The sequence below is a fragment of the Ceratotherium simum genome, chromosome 4, assembly GCF_057802395.1.
Source record: "Ceratotherium simum simum isolate JZ-2026a chromosome 4, ASM5780239v1, whole genome shotgun sequence".
NCBI lineage: Eukaryota > Metazoa > Chordata > Mammalia > Perissodactyla > Rhinocerotidae > Ceratotherium > Ceratotherium simum.
In genome coordinates this window covers 30,131,509-30,152,543 of record NC_141903.1, presented here as the reverse complement: position 1 = coordinate 30,152,543, position 21,035 = coordinate 30,131,509, and the positions used below count along the sequence as shown (strand labels likewise).

The 21,035-nt window shown below is 41.9% G+C and overlaps 1 protein-coding gene across 2 annotated transcripts in view; it reads right to left on the bottom strand.

Moving 5' to 3' along the window:
* The window catches only part of PPP2R2B (protein phosphatase 2 regulatory subunit Bbeta), a 260,773-nt gene extending 253,044 nt beyond the window's left edge, over positions 1-7,729 (bottom strand). The window contains exon 1 of one of the 2 annotated variants that reach the window (XM_087429601.1): positions 7,131-7,729. In XM_087429601.1, coding sequence (XP_087285727.1) covers positions 7,131-7,200 — 70 coding nt within the window. In that variant the 5' untranslated portion in view covers positions 7,201-7,729. The remainder of the gene's footprint in view (positions 1-7,130) is intronic. The other variant, XM_004420021.3, reaches the window with a different exon arrangement.
* Positions 7,730-21,035: the final 13,306 nt, after the last annotated feature.

Here is a 21,035-nt window from a genome sequence, read left to right as displayed (position 1 = left end):
AGTTATGTCAGAACCGGTCTGCTGTGTCAGAGCTGATTTTCAGCCTGATTCTAGAGTTCTATCGGAAAGGAAAAAGAAGAAAATTTGGTGGTAAAGGATAAGTTTTGTGAAAGCAAAGTCATCTTATTAATAGGAGATGAGGGGACCAGTGGGACCATCTCAGCTCACCCCGGCAACTACATTGTGAATGTCTTAGGCTGGGGTGAGAGACATGGAGAAGGCTATAAAAACCCAGCTAATTTTCACATTTTGATTGCTCAATTCCATAAATATTTTCCTTCTTTCTTTATAGAGTAGAATAAATCTACAGGAGTAAGTCAGCTAAGGATTCTGGCGTTGGGTGGGAGAATTCAGCCATCTCCCTGGAGGAGGAAGGGAAGGCCCAGACTTGCGCACTGCCCTACCGGGAAGACATGGAACAAGTGAATCCAGTGGCACTGAAGGGCACCATGGGGATATATGCAGAAGGTAGAACACAACCCACATTTTTTTCCCCTAAAATCCTGACGAGAGGCAGTGGGGGTGGGAAAAGAGCACGTGCCTAGAGTCCGGGCAGTCATGGGTTCCAATCTGGTTCTGGCATTTACAAGTCTGTGATCTTACACAAGTTTCTTTGCTTCTTCAAACCAATTTCAATTTCTCCAAAATTCTTGAAATTTCTTATTCTGAAAAGGGGGGCTAATGCAACCATTCTCTCATCGTTGTTGAAGAAGATTAAATGAGTAAATATATGAGAAACATCTAGGAAAATGCCTGGAATACAGACAGTACTCAAGAAACCTTAGTTCTCTTTCCTCAGCTAAGTGTCCAAATTGGACCCTTAGTTTCTTTATAAATGCAAATGCCAGAGTCTAGGAATGTCAGTCTACAGCTGTGCTCTTTTCATTGAGCATCACCAATATTTTGACAGGACTGGCCTAATATTATTCACCCCAGGTTCATTGGTACGGTTCTGGCCAGCCCTCATAAAGGGTTCGGGATTGCCCCTGGGGTCCTGAATGCTAATAATGAATACTCGCTAGTGATTTTCAATGCACTCTGGTTATTATGTTTAGTAGCAGAACATTTCCCATCCCCAGAAAGGTCATTTACAATAATATAAGGCAGCTTCTTTCCACCTTCCATTTCAGATTTTTCTGAGAACAGCAGAGAACTCAAACATTCATCCATATGCATATCCGAAATACTATTCGGATCTTGCATTTGCATACAAATACCAAAGCAACTTAAGAAACTACAAGCAACTACAAGAAACTCTCCATCGTATGACACCACCTCCTTTTATTTTTCCAATGCCTTCCCAGCACCTTCATATCAAAAGCCATTTTCATGCACCTTCCCAGTTTTATTCATCATAGCTTCCCTCTTTCTTGAGCATGTGTGTGTGGAGGAAGCAGGGACCTTTACTTCCTAACTTTTATTCTTGTGCCCCTAAGAAGCCATAACATTTTACAAATCACACAGATCTCAAGTTTGGAGACCCTCTGAACTCAACTCATCCAGGACTGGACTCTTCTTATTCTATCACATTGCTGAGAAATGCCTATATAGCATTATTTGAATAATTTCAGTTTGTGGTTAATTATGCTTACCAAGGCATTCCATTGTGAGGTACTCTTTGTTCAATTTCTTTATACCAAGCTAAGATCAGTTTCCTTGTAATTTTTCACTCATTGGCTCCAATTCTCCCCTGGAGCGCTCTTCTCCTAGGCATCTCATCTACTCACTTGGTTTTAAATACCTTTAATATGATGGTGACATCTCAAATTACATATCTAGTCCTGGTCTTTCTTCTGAGCTTCAGACCCAGATATCCAACTGCTTCCTTGAGTCTCACTGTGAGACTACGTCTCACACGTCCCTCAAACTAATCAATTTCCAAAGTCTTTTTCCATGTTCAGTAAAAGCTCCATTACGCAGCCATTCTCATGGCAAAATCCTGGGAGTTGTCCTTGACAACATCTCCATCTACTTCTCCATCTCCACGCAATCTGTCACACCAAGTAAGTCCTATCCATTCTTCTTCTACAATGTATCTCAAATCCATCTAATTTGCCATCTCTACTGCTGCCACCATCCTCAAGTACAGCCATGGCCTCCTAATTATCTCTCTGCTTTTGCTCCTATTCACTTCCTACCCAGTGGTACCCCACCCTTCACAGCAGACAGACTGAGCTTTTGAAAAAAACAAACCTGATCATATCCCCCACCCCCATCAAAATCCTTTAATGGCTTTCCATTCATCTTTGGATCAAGTCCAAACTCCTGGTGGTCAACAAGGCTCAGTGTGATCTGGTCCCTGAATACTTCTCCAGTCTCTCTTTTCTTTTCTTTTTTTTTGTGAGGAAGATTAGCCCTGAGCTCACATCTATTGCCAATTCTTCCCTTTTTGCTGAGGAAGATTGGCCCTGGGCTAACATCCGTGCCCATCTTCCCCTACTTAATATGTGGGACGCCTGCCACAGCACGGCTTGATAAGCGGTGCATAGTTCCACGCCCAGGATCCGAACCTGCCAATCCCAGGCCGCCGAAGCAGAGCATGTGAACTTAACCACTATGCCACTGGGCCGGCCCCTCCAGTCTCTTTTTTCTAACTTATGAAAATTTTCAAACAGACAGCAAAGTTGAAAAAAAAACTTATAGGGAATATCCACAGACTGACCTCCTGGACTTTACTATTAACATTTTATACTTGCTTTATCATATACCCATCCAGTTATCCATCCTTGCATCCAGCATTAATCTTTCTTGTTTTTGGTGCATTCCAAAGTAAACTGAAGGCTCCAGTCTCATATTCATCACTCTTCCTCTTTTTCCCTAAGCTCCAGCCATAGACATCTTTCCATTGCTTGAATCTGTCAGACTATTTTATATCTCTGGGCTTTGTACCTATTGTCCCTTCTACCTGAAATGCCTTCAGCTCTTGGTAATTCCTAACTCATCCTTTAGTTCTCAGCTTCAGCCTTCTCTGAGAGGCTGTCCCTGCACCCCCAGTCTAAATGAGATCTGCCTTTCTGCCTGCATACGATCTCAAGGCACCTTGGGCTTTTTCCAAATATCACTTACCACAATTGCTTACTCTATATTTATTTGCAAAATTCTTTGTTTAATGTCTACCTCCTCCACTAGACTGAAAGCTCCATGAGGACAGAGACCATGTCCCTGTCGGAACATCCTGGATTAGCTCTGCAGAAAGTCGGTTGAAAGAATTAAAAGGCAGAATGAATCAATGACTGGAAGGAGGTACATGGAATAAGTGAATTTGTTCTTCCTTTAATATGTGCAAACAGTATGGGTTTTTAAAGGCCTCTAAGAGAAGATGGAACTTACTTGCTGCCAGAATATAACCAGCAAGTACATTAAGGCCAATTACTAAATAGCAAGATCCATGGCTCGTGGCTGAGCCAAGAAGAGACTGTGGTGGGTTTTAGTGACCTCTCCCCCATCTCCACTAGCCTTTTCCCTCAAGATCATCCCAAATCAACACACAAGCCAAGGAAAATTGTGCTTGCTATGCAAATACAGCTTAAGTAATAACACCAATAGCTATAACGTACTGAGGGCATTTATCCAGGTCTGGCTTTGTATCAGGTACTGTCTTGAGTGCTTGCCCTGTATTAAATCATTTTTCCTGTGGCATAGGTTTCATTGTTATTCCCATTTTACAGCTAACAGAACAGGGTAGTTATTTTAAAACATGTTCTCTGACTTCCCCTTCTAACCACATTGCCATTCCTGTAAACTCCACCGATATAGAATAGTCTGTCTGTGGCCCCATTTGAGAGTAGGAAGATTAATCTAGAGAACTCTCAGACCGGTATAATGGAGAAAGGGTTTTAGTTGGTTCTAACAAAGTCTAAACATATAGAAAGAAATCCACTTATAGATCAGAGAGATTTGAGAGATGAACCCTTGGTTAGGAAACTCCGAGTTCCATATCTGAAAAAGCCAATAAAACCAATGCATTGACTTATTTTTGTGGTCATTCCAACCTCTCCCTGCCCCCCGCCCTGCTGATGCTTTTCCTCATATATAACCCCATATATACACTTTCAAATGATCCCTACAAAGAATTTTGTCCCAGATGTAACAGAGTTCACACACAAAGCTAAAACCATTGTGATTTCTCCCATAAGAGGAACTAACGGTTAAAGGAAAATGAGGCAGCGCAGAATTTCCTAGTGGAAGAGTATGGGCTTCAGACAGTCTTGAGTTTGAAGACAATCTTTTCCCGTCTGTGTGACCTTGGCAAATCAGTAACATCTCTGGGCCTCAGCTGCTCAGTTTCCTTATTTGAAAGGGGAAATAACATCCACTTAGCAGGGTTTGGATATATTGAGATGATACATATAAAAAGCTCAGCCAATGCTTGAAACATAGAAGATGCTCAAAGATGGTAACTCTAAAAAGGGAGGAAAGATAGGAAAAGATAGGGGAGAGTGGTAACTTGAATGCCCGGGGTAAAAGAAGAGTCCTAGGAAATGTCTTTAATAAATGCACATCATGTGTTCTTGAGAGTGAGAGAGAGAGAGGAGCTTGGGTAAAAGTGTCCTTTAGCATTTGCATTGCTCTTAGCTGGATGAACTTGCCTGCAGCTACCACTTACAATGCAAATTGAGCTTAGAGTCCTTCACACTAACTACACAGCAAAAACCTTTCAGCTTTAAATAGAATACTGCAGTGTGGAATGATCCGAGCAGAGGGAAGAAAAATTCAGAGATAAATGCAAAGGAGATCTTGGAGAAAAAAAATCTGACATATCTGGGCAAGTAGGAAAATGCAGAAATATCAAAGGAAACAAAAAGAAAAGCAGTACATAGAAGGACCTAGAAGCTAATTCCCTAAAAGTAGGTTTAAGCTAATAAAAGGGAAGAGAAGTTTGGGGACAAGCCCCCAATAAAGTGGATTTAACACAGAATATTTTGATCTGGTGCTCTTTCAAGATATACCAGCACTTCTAAGGTATTCATCAGAAGAGGAGGACTCTTCCCCTTCAGGCTGGCGCCACTGCACGAGTGTTCCCTAAAATGAATAGGTTAAGACCACAGACAGCTTCCAGCTCTACCCAACTTCTGCTATTTACATTGTCTAAGTTCCATTTTTTTTGTCTTCCCAGACCTTCACCAAGATCAGGTCAAGAAACCTGGAAACCTACTGTGAAATAAAGATTTGTTTAGTTTTGAGTGTGTTTAGTGCATGTGTGTGTGTGAGAAAGAGAGACAGAGACAGAGAGATATCTGAGAGGTTGATTCAGAAAGATTTTTAAAAGCTCTTTGCTATAAACTCATACCTCATTTTTCACTATATGAACCCAGATATTTTATCCAGAATGAGAGTTTACAAAAATGCCATAAAATAGAAACAAAGCGTAGGCAGTATCCAGGGCCCTGAAATCGATCAGGAATGCCATTTTTAACTCGTTTCTTCATTCTACAGATGACACTCCTATACACGTGGCCCCAGTTTGCCCATCTTCCCAGCTCAGTAAGTTTCCTTTGCCTACACTTGGAGGCACAACGCAATAGAGAAGAAAACATGAAGGCAGCCCTCTTTCTTTGTTGTCACAAATAGAAAGAAGTGTCCCCCAAAAAGCCAATAGACCCAAGGACATCTTCTCTCTTGGATGACATGCTTATACACAGAGCTAATCATACTCTACCTGGTAACTGAGTCAGTGACCAAGCAGTAAGATTGAGGAAGAACATCTCACAACCACATCGTCACCATGCAAATAAAAAGAAATCAGCAAGTACGGTGCTTGGTATGGGGGAGGGATAGACTGAACATTTTAAAAGCCATCTCTAAGCTCCTGGAAGCCAGAGATCTACAACTCTGCTTAATCTGTCTAGCACCATGGACACATTAGGCTTGATGCTCTCCAATAATAATGATGAATGGAGAATATATTTTCAATAGCATTGGGCATGCTTTCTATCTAAAACTTCCAGGGATGTTTATAGAAGATGCCACATTTACCCTCAAATTGTGTCTTTTTCTTTCTTTCAGATCTTGAACTTTTTTACTCCCCCTGTCACATTTCTCTAGTAGTATTGATTTGATGAAATATTATAGAAATTTTAGCATCCAAGAATAATACGAATAATCTTAACATACCTCGCCACATTTTCCTATAGCACCTGCACACCCATTTCCTCACGTGGCTATTGCAATGTGATAATGCAACACATTATATGAGTGGTTAAGGATAAAGGCCTACAGGTAGATAATGAAAACAAAAATGCAGAAGTTTTGGTATTTGAAAAAAAAAAAATGCCTCCACTCTCTATTCACACACAAAAGGCGAAATGAGATTCCACCTGCTGACTTTCCCTGCCTGGCCACACGGCACTCAGGCTAATGTCAGAACAAGCTAGGAGAGAGAGAGAGAGACGACAATTTCACCTCCTGGCACAGCTCAGCTTACTGAACCCTCTTGCTTTCTGCTGGCTGTTGATTCAGCAGAAACTACTGCTGCAGAATTCATAATGGTGATTTTTAAAGGCCCCACTGATCCCATTGCTCGCCCCACGTGTCAGACTCATTCGCTCGCCGCCGGAACACTGCTTCCCCAGCTACCTTTTTATTTCTTGCTAATGCACCTCCAAGGGGAGGGGGGCTCGCCCTTTTGCCCAGGGCCTTTTGGGGTTTTGATTGTCTGAGCAGGTAACCCGGCCGGAGAGATGAACGGGCAGGAAATGAAACCATGCCCTCCCTGCGGCCACTGAGAGAGACAACATCATTCCGCTCAGGGAGGGGAGGACCTGCGGTCCTTCTGGGCCCCTTCCTTCTTTTCTCCCCGCCAAGACCCCTGCAAACATCTTGAGGGAGTGGTCATCTGCCTTTTGGGGGTCATTTTTCCAGGCAGGAACCCCACCCTGAAAAGCCTAATCCCCGAGGGCCATTTTAACTCCCGTGGGCGCCGGGTCCACCTGCTGCTGAACGCCAGGCTCGCCTCGCGGAGCCCGGATGGATGTGGGGCGCACTGGCGGCTGCCCCTGTGAGCCAATCCCCCGCTCCAGCCCCGGGGCCCAGAGGAGTCTCCGCCGCTCCGCGCCCGGCTGCCTGTGGAGCACAGCGATCCGCAACTTGCGCCCGGCCCCAGCGGCGGAATGCGGCGGGGCTGGCGTTACCTTCGGTCGCATAGCTGTGGTCGCGCAGGAAACTGTTGTTGATTTTGCGGGTATCAATGTCCTCCTCCATTGACAGCAGGCTTACTTGCGTGGGAACCAGAAGCCGGCAGACAAGTATCCATGATCCCTCCCCGCAGCCAGTCTCACAGGAGAGGGGGGCAGGGGAGCCAGTGGGACTGCACCATGGTCCGAGCCTGAGGAGGAGACGGGGAGGCGGAGAGAAAAAATAAAATAAAAACCCGGCAATGGAGCTGTCACCTCCTCCACTCGGGATCTCCGAGGCTGCGGCGGCTCCTCCCGCGGTGCGCTCACTCCTGCTCCAATTCCCAGCGAGGATGCTGCGCCTGCCTCCGCTGCCTCCGGGTGCCAAGATGCGCCGTGCCCCGAGGGGTCTGGTCCCGCCCGCCGCCCCGGAGGTGCTCACAAGCGGGGCAGGGGAGATGCCCAACAGGTTCCCCTCGTTGGCAGCCGCTCCAAAATGCAAAAAAGATCCCTCCTCCCTCTGGGAGAGCGGGCAGCCGCGACAAAATGGTGCCTTTCTGGACCCGAGCTGCAGTGGCGAGATAGTAGGGGCAGGATTCAGGCTTGCCCGGCCCGGAGGAGGGTGCTAGTCCCACGGGAGGGCGGCTCCGGGTGGCGGGGGCTAGGAAGCCAGCGGGGAGCTGGGCAGGGCGCTGAGGCCGGCGCCAGCGCACTCACCCTCACACCCACACGCGCGCACTCGCAGCTGCTGCTGCTGCTGCTGCAGCAGAAGGAGGCTGGAGGCGGCTGGTGCGTTCAAGGCGAGGCTCCTCCCAACCGCGTCAGCAGCCCCAGGACTCTTCCCCAGCAGCGGTGGTGGCCGAAGCAGAGGCTGCGGCTGCTCTCTGCTGCAGTGGGGCGCACGCAGCCGCGAACCGGCACCTGGGCAGCAAGCAGCTAGCTTGCAGGTTCACGCGAAAAGCAAAAACGTGCTCTTGCAACCTCCCTCCTCTGGTGCCACGCAGCTAAGGGCGGTCGGCGTTTACTCGAGCACCCGGAGTCCCTAGTTCGCTGCCTTTCTCCAGACACCTGCGCTTCGGGACAGCAAGGAGAAGTAGGTTCCCTTGGGTAGGCAGGAGGTCTATATCCAGGTCCCTTTTGTTCACCCTTATATGATGCATGCGATCCCTTGATGAAGTTAAAGGGCGAGGCCTGGGGTTCGAAGCCTCAGAAGAAGAGAAGAGAATGTGAAGATGAGCTGCTCAAAGCCTAGCTTAAGCCCCCTCGGTGCTAGGCATAGAAGGGGGAGCAGGGGCCAGAACTTTTCTACGGTCACATCTGACTTCGTTCCAAACAGAGTCAAAAACATCTCATTCTAACTGTAGGTGTCTATGTCTACACAGCGAGAGGGAAGCAGAGGGCTGAGTTATGAATCTAGTCAGTGGAGTCAGTCTGAAAAAGTTCATCTTACCTAGCCCTTTGCACTTTTGGGCAAACTGCTGCGTGCCATCCTGTAGGTTTTGCTCGTGAAGACACAGCACTGCAGGAACGGCTTACATTTACTTTCAACGTGGAAGGTACGTTGGAGCCCTGAGCCCACAGAGAGCCACTGCTACTCTGAGGGTGTTTCAAAGATCCCATGAATACAAAAAAGAGGCCTGTCTTCCTACTTCAACTAGGAGGAAGATAACAGAATTTCCTATCCTCTCATGTTTCCCCCAATTGCAAATTGCAAATGTTGTATTTGAAAGAAAATTAGATTATTGTCATGAAACAACTAAAATCATTTACGAAGCAACGCAAATCACTAGAAAGCCAATTTGGAAAAGAAATTTCCCTGGTTTCCTCTTGTAGAAGGTATTCATTTCAGTGGGTGTCACACTGCAGGGAGAGACGTCAGCACATCTTGCTCAGTTAAGCTCCACAAGTTTAGCTAGATGAGCCCAGAGGGACCTGTGAGTTAATTATATACATACAATGCTTCAGCTAACACAATTTAGAAAGTATTTGAAGTTCAAAAAAATGGGAAAACAAGTTCTTAACTGAGGTTGGGAATTGCCGTTAGAGTTCCATGAAGAATAGATGCTTCTGGCAGGTGGAAAATGGCATTGTCCCTATCTCCAGAAAGCGACCGCGTATCTCTGGGCAAAGAGAGTAGAAACATTCTTTGATATAATTTGGGGGGCAGGTTTAGCTTATAATAGATTCCATTTTATTCTCATCTGGTGGTGAAGTCTTACATACTTGTTTGACTATTTGTTCAAAATTCACATGTGAAATTCCAGTAACAGATGAAGACTGGTGCAAGTTGATTTAATCCACTTCGGCATCAGCTGCCATGGAAGGTTCTTCCACATGATAAGCTGTATCCATCACCAAGCCTCCAGCGGTCAGCTCATTTATAGTTACATAGTCCAGCTTCTCTTGCAGATCAGCATAATGGGGAAGAGCGGGGGCAGAGGGGAAGAAAGCCGAGTTCATCTCAAAGTGGTGAGAAGACATCTTGCTTTCAGTTGAAATGACATTAAGTTGCAATAGGACACCTTGGAATAGTATTTGGGAAATTCTCCCCCTTATCTTCCTGGAACGTGGGCTGGACTGGAACAGAGCTGCCTGATGAATCAGGTAGGCCCAGGCTCATTGGCCAGGCTGTGCTTCAGGAATTTTCCACTGTAACCAATGGGACAAATGTTTCCTCTGTAGATCAAGCCTCCGGGTTTACTCAGTTTTCCCTTTCACGTTCCCTGCAAAATTCCTCCTGCGTTTATTGAACAATACAGGCCTCTTTTTTCCCCTAAGACACAAGTTCTGAGAAGGCAAATTAGATAGATCTCCATGGATTAAGTAGATTCCAAGATTTCAATTTTGTGGACCACTCTTTTTTACTTTGAGCAATGGGGAACTAGCCCCTCCAACCAAAACCAGGAAAAATAAAGCTGTTGGCTTTGTGCTTTAACACAATGACATGTAGCAAAGGAGGGAAGGGGGTGAAAGAAGCCCTGTGCAATTCTGTTGTGGTAAGAAGACTACACAGACTGTTTCTCAGAAGACTCGCTGACCTTCTTTCTACTCCTCCAACATGTCAAGTCCTTTCCAAAAGCTTTTGGCATCTGCACATGCCATTCTCTATGCCCCTTGCTCATGTTCTCGGTATTCTTCAGAGTCTCAGCTGAACAGTCCTTACTTCATTGGGGCATTCCCTGAACACACTATAGCCCCTTCCTCTGGTATTTTCTGTCTCTACATCTTTTTCTTTTTTTTTTTTTTTTTTTTTGTCTTCTTCGAGTGCATTGCATTTTGTAATAGTTGTTTACTTATTACTGTCAACCATTCTCAGTGTATCTCTGATATTAAGTGTCTGGCACTTAGTAGATGCTCAATTATATTTGTTGAATGGAGATAAATATTTCTTGAATGAATGAGTAAATTACTGAATTTGTTCCGTGATATACTGAATTTGTTCCGTGATATTTAGGTTTTATAGCTCTACCCTTATTAAAATTCTTGCAAACCTCCTGCCCCAAAACAAAGCCTGTAATGGTGAGCCAGTAATTTTCTAGCTTGTAACTCCTATTCCTGTTGAAATAATTGTCTTACCCATTCCTGCATGCATATCCACCAAAAATATTTACTGAGCACCTAATATATGCCAAAAATTGTTCTAGGTGCTGGGGATACAGTCAAAACAGAGTTCGTTTCTTCACAGAACTGAAACTCTGTCATTTGATTTTAATAATATGAGCTTTCTTAGAAATACAACAAATGCATTATAAAGCAACAGACTATAGCATAATGTTAAGTGCCAAGGCTCTGATATCAAGCAAAGCTGATTTTCTGCCATTTATTGTGTCCTGAGCAAGTTGTAAGATCTCTCTAAGCCATGTTTTTTATTTTTTATTTTTTAAATCTATAGATTAGGGAGAAGAATAGAATCTACTTCATGGAGTTATTGTGAGGATTAAATGAGATAATGCTTGGAAATGTTATACTGCTACTAGTTGTCATTTACTATCATTACCACCATCAATATTTAACAAATAATTTAAGTACCTACTCTGTTGGCCACTGGGATAGTACTGGAGATTCAGCAACATCAATGCGTAAGATGGATAGTCTCTGCTGTCAAGGAACTTAGCATCTAAGTTACAGTTTATGTAAAGGGGCCACAGGCTACACTACGGGCAACAGAGGACACTCTGAAAGGCTGACCTAATTCAGGCTTGTGCTTTACACAGAAAAGGCCAATTACAAGTACACAGCCTTCTTAAGTTACACAATTCGGCATGACAGCATGTGGACACATTCTTTTTTTATCACCCTTGTCATGGTCCCCCTCCCCCAATACTCCCATACAACCTCACCCCAGTTAGGTTAGTGCTGCCTACACTGGAACCTTTTAGGTCATCCTGTCCAATTAGCACATTAAATATCTACAATTTTATTCAAACCTTTGACCTAAGCCAGTCTGGGGATTCTTAATATAGGCTTTAGATGTCAGACAGTCCTGGTTTGCGTCCCGGCTCAAGCATTTATGAATTTCATGACCTTTGGCAAGTAATTTAACATCTCTGTGCCTCAGTATTTGCAAAAATGTAAGAAAGTAATAGGAGCTACTTCATAGGGTTGTTGAGTGGCTTCAGAGACAATGTAAGGAAAGTACTTAGTACAGGCTTGGCCCATAGCCAGGCCTCACTAAAAGGTTGGTTCTTCCTCTTAGCAGTGGCCCCTCGGGGTCTCCATCTGCATAGAACTGGAGAGATGCACTACAAGTCAATCATTCATGTGAACAAAAGTGACCTAGAAACCTCAGTTTTACCACCTCTCAATGTGTTTTAATGAGCAACGAGAAACTGGATACATGAAATTTTACCATCTTGCAAAAAGCCCTTTAAAAGCCACAACGACCTGTGCAAAGAGAAGGAATTAGGATTATCCTCTCTTGATTTTCACTTTATGTATGTGCAGATCTAATCATGTTTCTCTACCATGGAATCCCTCTCCAGGATCACTAAGCACTGAATGCACGATTCTCTCTCTGAGGTGGTTATGTGTTGACTGCCCAGGGGATGACCTCTTGAGTTTCTAGCAAGGTTTGCAATTCATTTTTGTGCATGTTACAACACGTAATACCACATGAGTGAGCCTCTAACGTGGCATTTAACCTAGGAAAAGAAAACAAAACATCTTGCTCTCAAAATGTTGTATTAACTCTAGATTCTGAATACTTAATGGATTTCACTGAGTAAAATGTTCCCTCAGTTGTCCAAGCACAGCAACGTATGAAAATAAACAGTGATATCCTGGTGCTGGTATGTACTGGCTATTGAGAGCCGATCGTGCCAACGATATACATCTCTTTCCAGTTCTGCTTTGAGTGACATCATGTTGGTAGCTTAAAATCTGAAATCTGCCATCGTGGGATATTTATATCATGGAAATAAAAAAACCTATATAAATCAGGGCTTTGGCTTTTTTTTTTTTGAGAGCTGATTGTTAGGCATTTACGAGCACACCAGTAGAAACACATTACTTCCTGAAATATCTTTCTACTCATCCCTGTTACCTGTGCAAAGTTCCTTCCAATTTCTCAACACTGTCTCCCAAGCTGTGTCAAATTCCAGAACATTCCATCATCCAACCAAACTTAGCAATGACGTTAAGTAACTCTTCGAATCCTACCTTTACCATAAAGTTTTCCTATATCCATCAGAGAAAACCTGATGCCTTTGTTTGCTCCCTTCCAGGCTGGTTATGAAATGTAGACCTATAAGTGATTGCCCATATAAGGCCCTAGACCTGATAACTCTTGATGAATCATTCTTTTCTGCTGTTCAAGCTCTATTGTCACCTTATCTTTGCCCTTGATTTGCCTAAATACAAAACAAAATCATCCACTGTGCCTGATTTCATTGACAGCTCTTCTACTTGTCTAGTTAGGATATTGATGCAAAGGGAGAAAGGTACAAAAATCCAACAGTCCAGATCTGAGAGCCTGAGAAAAAATATTCTCTTGTACCTTGCCTCATTCAGTGGTTTTAGAATTCAATTTAGGCTGTCCTGCCCAAGACAGTCTTAATCTGCATTATATTTGTTAGGTACAAGGTGAGGATTTACAAAACCAGTCTAGCAATACTGTCTAGTACCCGATAACATTTCTCAAAGTAAAATTTCACTATAATCTAAATATGAATATATATTGGGAAATGTCTTTCAAATTTCTTTAAAATGTACCAAGCAATAACAATTTACAGAATTTATTCTAAGAAAATAATCATGGAAATGGGCAAAAATTTAGCCATAAAGTTATTTCTCAGAGCATTATTTATAATCATGAAAAACTGGAAACAATCCAAATGTCCAACAATAGAATTGGCTAGGTAAATTATGGTGTGTTCATATAATGGAAAATTGTTGAGCCATTGATATAATATTAATAGCTAATATTAAGATTAATTGAATATTATGCACTAGGCACTGTGCAGAGGGTTTTACAGCATCATCTCAATTAATTCTAACAATAGCCCCTATAAGGTAAGTACTATTACTATCTCCATTTTGCTAGGGCTAATAGAGATAAATAGTATACCCAAAGTCAAACAAATAGTAGCCTGGCTCTGTATGTTTGTGTGCTGTGTGTATGTGTGTGTGTGTGTGTGTGTTGGAGTGGGTTGAGGTTTCAACAGAATCTGGGAGGTCTTTTTCCAAACCACCCACCACAAGATTCTGATTTGTCCATCTTAGGAATGAATATCCTCTCAGTTGTAAATCACTGCTATTGTGTTGGTGAGGATGTGGCGAAATTGCAACCCTCAGACACTGCTTGTGGGATTGTATAATGGAGTAGCCACAAATAGTTTGGCAGTTCCTGAAAATGTTAAACAGAGTTACCATATGACCCAACAGTTTCACTTCCAGGTATATACCCAAGAGAACTGATAACACGTATTCACACCAAAACTTGTACATAAATATTCATAGCGGCATTATTCACAATAGCCAAAAAGTGAAAACAACCCAAATGTCCACCAACTGATAAGGATACACAAAATATGATATATCCGTATAACAGATATATCATTGTTCATATATAACATATCATTGTTATATCATGTATTATTCAGATATAAAAAGTAATGAAGTGCTGATACATGCTATGACATGGATGAACTTTGAAAACATTATACTAAGTGAAAGAAGCCAGTCACAAAAGACAACATATTGTATGATTCCATTTATCTGAAATGTTCAGAATGGGCAATCCATAGAGACAGAAAATAGATTAGTGGTTGCCAGGGGCTGGAGTTGGGGAAATGGGAGTGAATTAGAAGTAATGAGTTTGGGATTTCCTTTTGGAGTAATGAAAATGTTCTAAAATTAGATAAGGGCAATAGTTGCACAACTCTGAATATAGTAAAAACCACTGAGTTACATACTTTAAAATGGTGAATTTTTATGGTATGGTGTCTCAATAAAGCTGTTATTTTCTCTGCTATCATAAGCCACTGTTACTTCTAGGAGTATGATATATCCTTCAGGCTAATATTAGTGCAGAAAAAATTTAAAGGTATGTAATGACAAGGATAGATGTTCATGTTAGGTGGTTTAAAAAAGTCAAAAAACAATGTATACCTACTGGTCCCCTTTTTTGGTTAAAAAATATGTGTGTATGCTAAAAGGAGTGTATAAAAATACTTAGTGGTTACGTGTGGTTTTCTTTGCTGTTCATATTTTAGCCAAAGAAAATTTAGAACATGTATCATTTTTGTAGTAAGAAAATTTTTTAAAGTTTTGTTTAATGTTATGAAACACCTTTTAGGATGAAACGTTGTACTGAAAAGATAAAAAACCATTTTCTGCACTCCAGGAAATTGAGAGACACTAATATAAATGTATATGCTATCAAATGCACAGAACAGCTCTGTCCAATAGAAATACAATGCAAGTCACATTTTTAATTGTAAATTTTTTAAGTTGCCACATTAGCAAGTGAAAATAAACAGATGAAATTAATTTTAATAGTATTTTTAAAATATTGTAAAATTTTTTGAAAATATTTTACTTAATCCAATATATCAAATATTATGATGTCAATATATAATCAATATAAAATTATTAAGGATATATTTACATTCTTATTTTCATGCTAAGTCTTTGAAATCTGGTGTGCATTTTATACTTACAGAACTAGTCACATTTCTAAGTTTCAATAACCACACGTGCCTAGCGGCTACCACACAGTTATAGAGGAACTATTCCAAAAATATTATTCCATTCACAAAATGAGTTTCATCATATTCTTCCAAAGAGAAATTTTTATCTACTAAGAACTTGAACTAGATTGTAAGGCTAAAAGCAAATTAAGTTTGTAACTAAACTAAGTAACCAAATTAACCAACATTAATCTGATGAACCTCGCAACTATTTAAAGTAATACAAACTGAATATAAAATATAGACCCACTCACGTATATACATATATATTATATACAATAGCAAATTTGAACCCAATCTGCATTTCCCCCTAAAACTAGTAAGTTGAATTAATAGAATAAAAAGATCAAGATTCTAAAAGTGCTAAAATGACACCATATAACAATATATAACAGACAGCAAGAAAGATGTAATTCAGTCACTGTAACAGTTACCACTCTAATAGGCCAACTGTTTAGTTCAACACCTATGGCTTCAATTCTGGCTAGGAGAAGAAGCCAAAGAGCCAGACGTCACTGCCAAAAAAGAATTTTCACAGCTGAGCGTCTGGACTCTGTTATGGCCGCTAAAGGTAGAGAAATTTAAAGGTACAGTTAAAGGAATCTGGCTGAGAACTATGAGTAGTCTTTTAGATTGGATTGCAGAGTAGAATTTTGTGGTCATGTGATTGGTGGATCAATTTCTGAAGACTTATTGAATTAGGTACACCATTGCCTTTAACACACGCATGTAAACAGTTGTGTGTGTGCAGTCGGGCACTCCCTCCTTCCCAACACACTTTCTTCACTGATTCCCGGCACCATCTCTCTTGATTCTCCTGCTACCTCAGTGCATGCTCCTTCTCAGACTCATTTGCTGGCTCCTCTTCACTGCTTGACCTCTAAGTGTACACGCACCCTAGAGTTCAAAGTGCTCAGATATCTCTACCCACAGTCCCATCCTGGGTGACCTCAGCCAGTCTCAGGGCTTGCCGCTTACATGACAATGAAACCCCAAACTTCAATTTTGAGCACAAACCTCTCCCCTGACCTCCAAACTACCATCACTGACAGCTGACCTGATATTTCACTGAGTATCTACAAGACATCTCAGCCGATAATGCTGCCCCCACCACGCCTGCTCCACCGTCCTGTTCCTTGATTCCTCTCTCATTTCCCACATCTGTCCAGTCCATTGGCAAATCCTGCCACCTCTACCTTCAAACTACATCCAGAATCCAACACTTCTCACCACCTCCACTGCTATTACCATGCTCCAACTACCAGTGCTTCTCACCATGACTGTTTCAATAGACTCTAACCAGTGTGTGATCCTTCCTTCCCCCCTCTACAGAATAGTTTCTATGCAGCAGGCAGAATGGTCCTTTTAGATGCAAATCATTTCATGTCACTTTTCTGCTCAAAGCCCTTTATTGGCTTCCTACACATTCAGAGTAAAACTTCCTTAAAATGCTGGAAAGATTTGGCTCCAGCTATAGCTCTGTCCTTATTTTTATTCACTTCTCACCTGCAGCACCACCAACTCTTGTCTCAGCTCCCTTCTCCTGACCCCTGACATAGACATAGGGCATCCGTATTGTTTGCCAAACACATCAGGAAGAGCGTTTCCCTCCCAGGACCTCTGCATCTGCTAACTCCCTCTGTCCCGAGTGCCTTCCTTCAGACAGCAGCATAGCTCAGTGCTTTATCTCATTTAGGTGTCTGTTCCAGGACTGACTTTTCTGATGCCTTCCTTGACCACCCTATATAAAATAAAATAGCACCTCTCCCTCCTAGCACTCGCTATCCCCGTATTGCTACCTGACAGTATATATTTATTTGGCTTTGGTTATTATGCCAGTAGAACATAATTCCTAGGGAGACAGGAATGTTTTTGTTCCCTGCTCTGTATCTGGCACCTAAAAGGGTGCCTGGCACATGTTGGTTACTCTAATGTACCTTTTGAAAGAATGAAAGAGTCAATGTGTGTTTGCTTAATAATGACGATTGATCATGAAGGAATCATAATGAACAATAAACCTAGGATGCTTGTGTAGTACAGAATTTGGACATGCCCAGAGAGACGTCTGGTTTCTGCCCTAGGCTTGTGGGAGATAATCTATGTCAGACCTGATAGCAGTGTCTTTGTTTAGGGTGGGAACTGTCACATCCAACAGTGTATGGTAGGGACTGGCCACACCAGAAAGACCATGTGATTTAAGGTGGGGGATTTGGATCACCAGGTATCAGTCGACCTGGAGACAGAGTTCAAACTTGTGGGCAATCTGTCACTCAATCAATCAGGCCAATGTAATGGAGCTCTGATAAAAACTCTGAATACGCGTCTTAGGTAAGCTTCCCTGGTTAGCAATACTCTATGCATATTGTCATACATCAATGCCAGGAGGGTAATGTGTCTTGAGGACAACAGAAACTTCGAGTGTGGAACCCTCCCAGAGACTGCCCTATACATGTCTTCCTTTGGCTGATTCTAATCTGTATCCTCTCCCTGTAATATACTGCAACCATAAGTATAAGTTTTCTGTGAGTTCTGTGAGGCCCAGTGAATTACTGAAACTGAGAGTAGTTTGGAAACCCCCCAAAATTGCAGTTGATATCAGAAGTGAGGACAGTCTTGGGAACTCTACCCTAAAATTGAGAGTTTGGCTAACTCCAGGTAATGTTAAACACATATCCAGCAAGGTTCATATGAAAAGGTGGCTTAAAGATCACTAGGTCTAGCCCATCATTTTGCTGTTGAGGAAACTGAAGCCTAGAGAAAAGAACTGGCTTGCCCAGATCACCTGGTGATCTGCTGACAGATCCAGAGCATGGACCATCTGTATGCTCACCCCCCCACAATGACTCTCCTTAACATTTGTTTTGGAGGACACACCACCTTTTCTTAAGAGGGTAAATTGAAAGTTATTGGACAATTAAGTCAGCTTAACTCTCCAGTACTTTAAGGTCAGTATCAAGGGGAGAAATTACTACTTTCTTTCAAAGGTCAGCTCTGAAGTAACAGAGCTCCTCGCTCTTCTTCATCTCTCTCATCTCTGTTTTTCTGCCCCAAGGTGGGCCAGAGCAGAGCTGCAGGAAGAGCTTCATCAATCCTCCTGACCCAGAGCTGCAGAGGGGTGGGAAGCTTTCATGCTCACTGAGAATCAGCATAAATCATCCTCTCCCGACACCACCTCATTCTGCCACTTTCTCCTTCTAAGTATAGGCACCTTTGGAAGGACATACCACATGGTAAACTTAGCTCATCAAGTGGGAAAACATTTTGATAAGTTCAAAGTGTTATGCAAGCAAGGTTAACACTATGGCCATTACTATCCTAGTAAGGTAAGTTATAGAAGCCAAATTCAAGTGCTAGGCGGACCTCGAACTCGTAAGCAAGTCTGTATATATTGTACAACTCAATAAATATTTATAGAATAAATACAGAACAAAAATAGTTACATTAAACATCCCTCAAATAGAGACCTCTGTAATTTCCATTTAGATCTGACAGCACTACAGGGGTGAACCAAGGATGATAACCAACGTTTATGAATTTACATCTGAAAAGTAGCGTAGGCCCTGAGCAACAACTTCAACATTTTATGGTCACAGATCCTTCTGAGGATTTGATGAAGGTTTTGGACTCTCTCCCCAGAAAAAAACATAGTTTGGATCACTTCTTGCTTCCAAATGCTGACTCATGTGTCTCTCTCATGGACAGAAAAAGGAAGGGAAAAAAAAGATCTGGGACCAAAGAAAGGTTCAAAATTAAATGCAAGTTTAAAATTACAGTGCCATCACCTCCCATGCATATTTTTATACGGGAATAATAATAGCTATCACATATATAGCACTTAAAAGTAATGATGTAAGACCAGATGTGAGACTCCTTTCTAAGGGGGGTCAGCAAAGTGTCAGAGGCGAATGGTTAAAGGCATGACTTTTGAGAAACAGACTCTTGAGTTTAAATCTCGGCTCTGATATTTCCTACAGTATAAACTTGGGCAATTTACTTAATTGCTCTGTGCTTCAATTTCATTTGCAAAATACTGATAATAATAGTATCTTCTTCATAGAGTTGTTGTAAACTTTAAATGAGTTGATATATATAAAATGTTCAAAATAGTCCATAGCACATAATACACACCCAATCAATGTTAGCTGTTGGTATGAGTGCTGTATATTGTCATTATTACATGCTCCATTGTCCACATGGACGCCAGATTTAGTCACTTTTCTGGTTCTCATTCTTTAATTGTTTTGGTAGATCTGCTGCTTCTTTTTTTTAAGCTAACTCAGAGACATGGTTTCATTACATGAGAGTATGAACCTGTTCGTGTCAGTGGGCTCATAATACAGCATACATTTCTTCAACATCAGATGTTTACTACCTGCCTACTATGTGCTTAGCACTAGCCTTTTCAGGTGCTGGTAAGGAATTCACAGCTCGATTGCAGAGATAAGTGCTGAAATTTATGTGCAAATAGAGACTAATCAAGTGGGGGCTAACTACAGTGTAAGAATTTAGAGGCATCCAGCTGAGTGAGAACAGCCTCAAAAGGCAAAATGGACAAATGAGACACTTGATCAAGGTCTGAAGCAGGACTGGCTACATAATTTGTGGAGCCAAATCCAAAATAAAAACATGAGGTTCTTTGTTCAAAAAGTATTGGGTATATATACACAATGGAATACTACTCAGCCATAAGAAACGATGAAATCCAGCCATTTGTGACAACATGGATGGACATTGAGGGTATTATGCAAAGTGAAATAAGTCAGAGGGAGAAGGTCAAATACCGTATGATTTCCTTCATTAAGTAGTAGATAACAACAAAAATAAACAAACACATAGAGACAGAGATTGGATTGGTGGTTACCAGAGGGGAAGGGGGGAGGGGGGGGGGCGAAAGGGATAATTCGTCACATGTGTGTGGTGATGGGTTGTAATTAGTATTTGGGTGGTGAACATGATGTAATCTATGCAGAAATAGAAGTTTAATGATGTACACCTGAAATTTATACACTGTTATAAACCAATGTTACTGCAATAAACAAAAAATTTAAAAAATAAAATAAAATAAAATAGAAAAAAAAAAAGTATTGGGAATTTCAAGACTGACAGCAGAGCGTTAATCCAAGCGTGGGGCCCTGTGTAACCGCACCTGTCACACGCCCATGGAGCTGGCCCTGCCCTGAAGGATGGGAGGACTCATGGAGAGATTCCAGCCTTTAGCAGATTGACACTTCCTAGACTGTTGGCTGTGTCATGCATATCTCTGCTTCTGTGTCCTTTCTTGTATTTTTCCTCCTTACTAAAAAGTTTTTGCTTATTTTTCCAACCTATGCAAATCCCACATATCCCTCAAACTCCAGCTCATGTCTTAGCTTAGAGGGAACATGATAGAATGAATAGAGGAACACCTGGACTTGGAGTTAGAAGAGCCAAGGCCAAGTCTGCCTTTCACCAGCTCTGGAACTGTGGGCAAGCCTCTTAATTTTTGTAATACACAGTTGGGGAAACTGATTTTAAAAGTCTCTCACAGGGTGATGGGAGATCAAAAGGCATCACAAATATGAAAGATCTTTGAAATAATAATTTCTCATATCAATAAAGAGCTTTATAATTTTTTTGATAAAGCCTTCCCTAGCTTCTATAAGCTACAGGTTGCGCTTGCTCTGAGCGTCCAATATATTATTAAAACATACACACAAAACATACATACATACATGTGCGTGAGCACATGTGTATC